At 39.8% G+C, this 8727-nt stretch overlaps 1 protein-coding gene across 2 annotated transcripts in view; it reads right to left on the bottom strand.

Annotated features, from left to right (window-relative positions):
- ASXL2 (ASXL transcriptional regulator 2) overlaps positions 1–8508 on the bottom strand; it is a 69252-nt gene extending 60744 nt beyond the window's left edge. Inside the window, exons 1-2 of one of the 2 annotated variants that reach the window (XM_032293909.1) lie at positions 7955–8508; positions 1958–2108 (exon numbers count right to left, since the gene is read on the bottom strand). In XM_032293909.1, coding sequence (XP_032149800.1) covers positions 1958–2108; positions 7955–8032 — 229 coding nt within the window. In that variant the 5' untranslated portion in view covers positions 8033–8508. The remainder of the gene's footprint in view (positions 1–1957; positions 2109–7954) is intronic. The other variant, XM_032293911.1, reaches the window with a different exon arrangement.
- Between the last annotated feature and the right edge of the window lie 219 nt (positions 8509–8727).

Raw genomic sequence — 8727 nt, 5'->3', positions numbered from 1 at the left:
AAAAAAAAAAAAAAAAAACCAAGACACAGAAAATATTTGTAAGATATATGATAAAGGATTGTTACTCAAAATATGCAAGGAACTCTTAAAGCTCAACAATTAAGAAAACAAACAACCTAATTTTAAAATAAGCCAAAGACCTGATGAGACTTCTCACCAAAGAAGATATGTAGACTGCAAATAAGCAAATGAAAAGCTGCTCCACAACATATGTCATTGGAGAAATGCAAATTAAAACAATAATGAGATACTATTAAACACCTATCAGAAAGGCCAAAATCTAGAACAATGACCACACCAAATGCTGATGAGGACATGAAGCAACAGGAACTCTGATCCACTGCTGGTGCAAATGCAAAATGGTACACTCAATTTGGAAGATAGTTTGGAAGTTTCTATAAAACCAAACATACTCTTAACCACACGATCCAGCAGTCACACTCCTTGGTTTTTATCCATAGGTGCTGAAAACTTACGCACATACAAAATCTGCACACAGATGTTTAAAGCAGCTTTATTCATAATTGCCAAAACTTGGAAACAACCAAGATGTCCTTCAGTAGGTGCATGGATAAACAAACTGTGGCACACCTAGACAATGGAAAGAAATGACCTATTGCAAACGAATACTAGAAAAGAAAACCAAATACCATGTTCTCACTTATAAGTGGGAGTTAAATGATGAAAATACATGACACATAGAGGGGAACAACACACATTGGGGTCTTTCATAGGGTGCAGTGGGGGAGGAGGGAGAGAAACAGGAAAAATAACCAGTGGTTAAATAGGCTTAATTCCTGTGTGATGAAATAATCTGCACAACAAACACCCATGGCACAGGTTTACCTATGTAACAAACCTGCACTTGTACCTTGAACTTAAAATTAAAGTTAAAACAAAAGAGAAAGAAATGACTCATCAAGCCATGAAAACACAGAGAAACCTTAAATGCATATTACTAAACGAAAGCCAATCTGAAAAGGTTCCAACTATATGACGTTATGGAGAAGGTGAAATTATGGAAGCAGTAAAATGTCAGTGGTTGTCAGGCTAGGCACAGTAGCTCAGGCCTGTAATCCCAGCACTTTGGGAGGCCAAGGCAGGTGGATCACCTCAGGTCAGGAGTTCGAGACCGGCTTGACCAACATGGTGAAACCCTGCCTCTACTAAAACTACAAAATTAGCCGGGCATGGTGGTGGGCGCCTGCAATCCCAGCAACTTAGGAGGCTGAGGCAGGATAATCGCTTGAACCCAGGAGGCAGAAGTTGCAGTGAGCCAGGACTGCTCCATAGCACTCCAGCCAGGGCCACAAGAGCAAAATTCCATCTCAAAAATAAAAAAAAAGTCAATGGTTGTCAAGCGTTTAAAGGAAGGAAGGGATGTAAAGCTGGAGCACAGAAGATTTTAGGGCAATGATACTATTCTGTTTGATACTATAATGGTGAATACACATCATACATTTGTTCAAAGCCATAGGATATATCTCCCAAGAGTAAATTCTAATGTAAACCATGGACTCTGGTGGGTGATGATTTGCCAATGTAGGTTCATCAGTTGTAACAAATATACCACTCTGGTGGAGAATGTGGGTAGTGGGAAAGGCTGTGCATGTAGCAGGAGAAAGGGTACATGGTAAATCTCTGTACCTTCCTCTCAATTTTGTTGTGAACCTTAAAAAGCTCTATAAAAGAAAGCATTTTTTATTTTTTAAGTTCCTTGGTCATAATAACCATATTTCAAGTGTTCAACAGGCCCATGTAGCTAGTGACTACTGCGTTGTGCTCGACATAAAGATGTAAACGTCTCCATCATTGCAGAAAACTCTCCTAGACTGGACTGTTATACAGGGTACGGGAAAGTGACTGACTGACCTGGGGTCTGGGAAAAGAGAAACTACTAACAATGGCATTTGTCCTACAGCATTTAGTACTTTAATGAAGGATCAGGTGGATTTACCTTTCCTTTTCCACCTGCTCTTTTTTCCCTCCTTGTTGCTGCCACCATCACTGCTGCTGCTGCTGTTCTCAGAACTCTGGGAATCTGACTGACCATCACTGCTTTCTTCTGAACCTTCTGATAGCTCTTTCACCCCATCCGGCACATCTTTCTGAAAATGTAGGCATCCAATTAGGATTAATCATTACCATTTCAGCAAGTAAAAATTAAATTTCTGATATGCAATGTTGCAACTTAATTGCACTGATTAATTTTTGTTACTATAGGATTCAGGAGCAGAACCAGCAATATTTTCTGAATTCCTGTCATCTCTTTGAGGCAAATAAGCTCATGTTTCCAACTACAACCAAAGATAAAAACTATATACAACATTCATATGCAGTCACAACACAGGTTTAAATTAGACAAAAATTGGGTAAATGATGATAATATTCTAGATTTTAAAAACTACATAATAATTTTATTGGCTGGGTATGATGGCTCATGCCTGTAATGCTAACACATTGGGTGCCTGAGGCAGGAAGACTGCTTGAGCCCAGGAGTTCAAGACCAGCTTGGGCAACATGGTGAAACCTCATCTCTACAAAAAAAAAAAAAAAAAAAAAAAAAATTAGCTGGGCATGGTGGCATGTTCCTGCAGTCCCAGCTACTTGGGAGGTTGAGGTGGGAGGACTAAGCCCAGGAGTTTGGGACCAATCTGGGCAACGCAGTGAAACCCCGTCTCTACAAAAAAAAAAAAAAAAAAAAAATTAGCCAGGTGTAGTGGCGTGCACCTGTGGTCCCAGCTACTCGGGCGGCTGAGTTGGGAGGATTGCCTGAACCCAGGGAGTTTGAGGCTGTAGTGAGCTGTGACTGCACTACTGCACTCGCATGCGTAACATACTGAGATCCTGTCTCAAAAAACTAAATAAAATAATCGTATTAAATATATGTATGTCCATGTGGGTATGTATACAAGTACCATTATATACTCTGAATTCAATTAGAGAATAAGAGTCTAGACAGCAAGAGATAGTGCATTATTTGAATCTCATTGGTTCCTGAATATTGGTTAGTAAGTAGCAAGAATTAAATAAAAAAGAAATCTTTTTTTTATTTGTCTGTCTCCTTCCTGACAAACAAAAGAAAAAAAAAAAGAAAGAAAGAAATCATTTAACAAATCATATGAAACTCTTTGGTTTCTGCACTCAGATAGAGGGAATGCTGATCAGAAAGGATAACTGTGTCAGCTTAGTATGTGAGAGAGATAACAGAATGGTTCCAAGACCAAAGACTAGAGAACAAGATTTCCTGGCTTTACCCTTTCCTAATTGTGCAGCCTTGGTTAAAATCTTAACCTTGTTCATGCTTCAGTTTCCCCATCTATAAGGTGGGGATAATAGTACCTACCTTAAAAGATCATTAATCTATTAGCTCAAGTTAAATAAGCTAATAAACATAAAATGCTTAGAATCATGCCCAATCTAAGAGGTCAAAAATATTAGCTATTATGTATTTACATAATATATATAAAAATACACATGTATGGCTAAACACATTAGTGTTTGTGTTTTTTTTGTTTTTTATTTTGGGAGACAGGGTCGCACTTTGTCACCCAGGCTGGAATGCAGTAGTGCGATCACACCTCACTGTAGCCTTGACTTCCCAGGCTCAAGGAATCTTCCCACATCAGCCTCTGGAGTAGCTGGGACTACAGGTGTGTGCCGCCATACCTGGCTAATTTTTTAAAATTTTTATAGAGATGGGGTCCTACTATGTTCCCCAGACTGGTCCTAGGCTTGAACTCCTGAGCTTAAGCAATCCTCTTGCCTTGGCCTCCCAAAGTGCTGGGATTACAGGCATGAGCCACTGCGCCTAGCCTGTGAATATTATTTCTAAGTCATAAAACTATGGATGGTTCTTTTTTCCTCCAATATTTTATTTTCCCACATTGTTTTAATAATCAGATAAAAAATAATTCTGACAGACACAAAAATGTGATCCTCCAACACAAAACTGACATCTATATGACATTACAGCCAAGATTATAAACTTTGATCTAGGTAAGTTAGCTGTTTTTCATTTACGTTTATGTCCTAGTGCCATTTCTCTTTGAGTCATCTCTTACATTATACACTTTCTTAAAATACACACCCCATATTTTTCTATTCTTTCCTTCAAAATGCAGGACAGCTTTTATAGAATTAGTTGCCAGCCAGACATCTTGACTTGTAGGTTGAACAAGTATCTGAAATATAAATATAATTATCTTCTTTTCTTAAAATTTGTGATCCATACAGGATCAATTGCTCATGTCCCACATTCTAGAATCATTTCAGTCCTTTTTACCCACTCCAAATGCCACATATTCTATTTATTCCTCTAATGACCCTTGTCTCTATCTCTTTTACTTGTCTCTTAATTCAGGCCCTGAGTATTTCTTCCAACCAACCATAACCACCTTTTTGACAAATTTTCCTGCTTCACCCTTCAATCTCTGAATTCTCCTCTTAAACTTGGATTTGATCATGCTTTCTTTCCAGAAAAACCTGTGACATCTGCCAAACCCCAACCCACACATACACTGCTCAGTCAGGTTTTATTTTTATTTTCTTTTTGTTTTGTTTTCTTTGCTCAGTCAGGTTTTCAAAGGCCTCCAATGTTTGATCTCTCTACCTGACGTTTACCACACCGGCATCTTGGCCACTTAAGCCCACACAAAGATTATGGTCTTATCACTCCAGTTTACTCTACTTTCAAGGCCACTCTGAATCTTTCCAACTGTGCCCTTGCTTAAGCTATTCCCATGTCCTGGAAGGTCCTTCTTCTTATTACTTATCTAATGAAGCCCAGCTCAAATCTTACATGTTAACAACAACAAAAACTTCTATATTCCTTTATTTAAAATTAATTCTTATTTTTCTATATTATTTTTTAAAAAACAGAACATTTTGAGAGTATGCAGTTATTTTAGAAACTATAATATGAGCTTCAAGAGATCGGAGTCACAGTTTAACCCTCTTTACAGCCTCTATAGTGGCCGGCACAGAGGTAATATCAGGATATTGTTTGAAATATATATTTGGGCCGGGCGCGGTGGCTCAAGCCTGTAATCCCAGCACTTTGGGAGGCCGAGGCGGGTGGATCACGAGGTCAAGAGATCGAGACCATCCTGGTCAGCATAGTGAAACCCCGTCTCTACTAAAAATACAAAAAATTAGCTGGGCATGGTGGTGTGTATCTGTAATCCCAGCTATTCAGGAGGCTGAGGCAGGAGAATTGCCTGAACCCAGGAGGCAGAGGTTGCGGTGAGCCGAGATCGTGCCATTGCACTCCAACCTGGGTAACATGAGTGAAACTCCGTCTCAAAAAAAAAAAAAAAAAAGAAATATATATTTGGTTCCTGATACAGTTCCTGACTTAGAGCTCTTTTTAGCTCTTACAATTTCCTAAGCAATAGTGTTACTAGTAGAATCTTTTGCTCTCATATTTGGTCTTTGACCCCAGTTCCCAACACAGAGTTCCTAAGACCTCTGTAATTTCCTGAGTAAAAGGAGTATCTGACACAGCTCGATTATCCCTTGGAATTTCCTGAATGATAGGAGCATCTTTTGCTCCTCTTAGTGAGCTACTACACGGTCTCAGGATGGGGGCTGGTTTCCAGGGGAACCAACTATGTGACAAGAGGGTTGGAACTTTCATCCACTCCACAATCTCAGGGAGGCAGGAGGCTGAAGGTTGAACTGATCACCAATGGCCAATAATTTAATCAATCGTGTCTATGTATTTAGGCTTTCACAAAAATGTGAAGGATTGGGTTCTGAGAGCTTTCAGATTTAGATGATCACAGCTGGGCATGGTGGCTCAACGCCTGTAATCTCAGCGCTTTGGGAGGCCAAGGCAGGCAGATCACCTGGGGTCAGAAGTTCGACACCAGCCCGGCCAACGTGGCAAAACCCTGTCTCTACTAAAAATACAAAAAATTAGCTGTCTGAGGTGGTGGGCACCTGTAATCCCAGCTACTCCAGAGGCTGAGGCAGGAGAACTGCTTGAAGCCAGGAGGTGGAGTTGCAGTGAGCGGAGATGGCGCCACTGCACTCTAAGCCTGAGTGATAGAGCGAGACGCCACCTCAAAATAAATAAATAAATAAAAGATTTAGCTGATCATATGGAGGTTCCTGGAGGGTGGCAAGCCCAGGAAGCTCTGTGTACCTTCCTATAAACCTCACGCTAAGCATCTTATCCATCTGGCCATTCATCTGTTCCTACTCTAATATCCTTTACAATAAATGGATAAATGTAAGCAAAGCATTTCCCTGAGTTTAGTGAGCCATTCTAGCAAATTAATCAAACCCAAGGAGGGAACCCCAACTATAACTAGATAGTCAGAAGTACAGGTCACAACGGGGTACTTGCAATAATTGGCATCTGAAGGGGATGGGAGGGTGCCAAGCCCTCAACCTGTGGAATGTGACACTGTCTCCAGATAGATAGATAGACAGCATCAGAATGGAGTTGAATTAGAGCAGCAGTCCCAACCTTTTTGCATCAGCGACAGGTGTTGTGGAAAACAATCTTTTCACAGAAGGGTGGGGAGTAGGGGTGGGTGGTTTCAGATGAAACTATTCCACCTCAGATCATCAGGCATTAGATGCTCATACAGAGTGCACAACCAAGATCCCTCATACATGCAGTTCACAATAGGGTTCACACTCCTATGAAAATCTAATGCTGCCACTGATCTTACAGGAGGCAGAACTTAGGATGCGAATAGGAAAAACACTTTGGCTTTCCTTTCCCCCTATCTCTACAATAGAATAAGCATTTAATAAATTTTGTAAACAGTATGGAAGGTCTAGAACAACTAAAACTGAAAAAAAATACAGAAGGTTTCATGTGAGAATAAAGCCCTGTAACCCTAGGAAGTTTAACCAAGTATATAAAAAGGAGAAATGGAGAGAGGGAGGGAGGTTACATCTTTTTAACGTTAGGGTTCCACACAACCACTGGGCATAGTGATGACTACAGCTCAAAGCTAAAAAGGTAACACATATATAAATGGACACAGTCACTGCCTGCCAAGCATTCATTCCCCTCAAGCTGATAAATTTCCTTTGGAGAAAATCCTCTCTTCTCAATTCACTCAGCTTGAGCAAGATTAATTTCAACCATATCTACAACTGGGCAATCAGAAGACTACATACATTTGACAAGCATGATAACTAAGGTATACTCATAAGTGGGCAAAGCCAAACCAATTAAGCCAAATCAGAATTAAGTCAGAGGCTCCTACTTTAGCTCCTACCTCTTCTCAGATTAACAGCTTGCAGAGTGCAGGTTGGGGGTGAAGTTATGTATGATAAGGAAAGACCCTGACTGAGAATGAAGCCAAAAGAAAGTAGAGACAGCAAGCCCTGACGATGTCAACTGAGCTCCTGGATCCAGCCTGGGTTTCCTCAGAATTTTCAGTTACATGAGCTAATAAAATGTCTTTCAAATTAGCAAGCTTGTTATGTTAGAAAGAATATGGGCTTGGAAATTCAGTCAGATCTGGGTTCCTGTACTGGTTCTGATACGATACGGGCAACACTGGGCAAGAAAATCCAATCTTCTGAACTTTTACTTTCTTCATTATAAAAAAGGAATAATAACCACAACTGTGAATTGTGGTAGAGAATGAAATGAGAATGTAATGTAAAGCATCTAGGCAGAATGCTCCAAAGTAACAATTATTATACAAATGTTGTGCAGCTCCTTAAAAGGTCACTGGAAGTCATTTGAATTTCATTTTTTCAAGATAAGATTATCCTAAAGAATAAAAAATAAAGTTATTCTGATCTATCTATAGTTAGCTATAGATTATAGTTTTTAAAAATGTACTGGGTGCAAGTTTGAAAATATTACCTCTTCCTGAAAACAAGCTCTTCAAGAACAGAATTCTGTCTCTATGAGTCAAATATTTTTATGTGGTCACCTCCTAGTTTTTCTTTTTAAATGACTCCCCAACAAAATATTTACCTTCAAAGTATATACTCCCATTCTACCTGGAACCTTATAGAAGATGCCCTCTTCACCTCTGGAGTTTGTATGAAGCATTGCATTCAGGCATGCAAGAGGGGAAGTCCCACTGCAAAACAAAAAGAAGATGTGATGAGGAACACAAAGATTAATTTCTGTCTCTGAATATCCTATGTAACACTTACTTAAGATAAAATTCGTCAATACTCCTTTGACTTAAACATGTCTTATGAACTATAAAAAGTCTACCAACTTCTTAGAAAGAGGCTGCCATGGAGAAAATTGATGTAAAAATCATTCCCATGTATCTACAAAATAGTAATTCCTTAATGCTGATCCAGTATCTAACATTTAAGTCAAGAAAAATACAGAAGTATCACAAACATATTTTGTAAACAGTCTATTTTATTTAGCACAAGCTTTACAAATGTCCAGATGTACAATGAGAAAAAAAGCACATACACACAAACACACACAGATTCAAATAAACAGTACTAATTCCTGGGGCCGGGCACGGTGGCTCATGCCTGTAATCCCAGCACTTTGGGAGGCCAAGGCAGGTGGATCACGAGGTCAGGAGATCGAGGCCTGCCTGACCAACATGATGAAATCCTGTCTCTACTAAAAATACAAAAATTAGCCAAGTGTGGTGGTGCACGCCTATAATCCCAGCTACTTGGGAGACTGAGGCAGGAGAATCACTTGAACCTGGGAGGCAGAGGTTGCAGTAAGCCGAGAACGAGCCACTGCACTCCAGCCTGAGCGACAGTGAG

The sequence above is a fragment of the Sapajus apella genome, unplaced genomic scaffold, assembly GCF_009761245.1.
Source record: "Sapajus apella isolate SASKATOON/1434 unplaced genomic scaffold, GSC_monkey_1.0 scaffold31, whole genome shotgun sequence".
In the NCBI taxonomy this organism is placed as follows: domain Eukaryota; kingdom Metazoa; phylum Chordata; class Mammalia; order Primates; family Cebidae; genus Sapajus; species Sapajus apella.
This window is presented reverse-complemented; position numbering and strand designations above follow the sequence as displayed.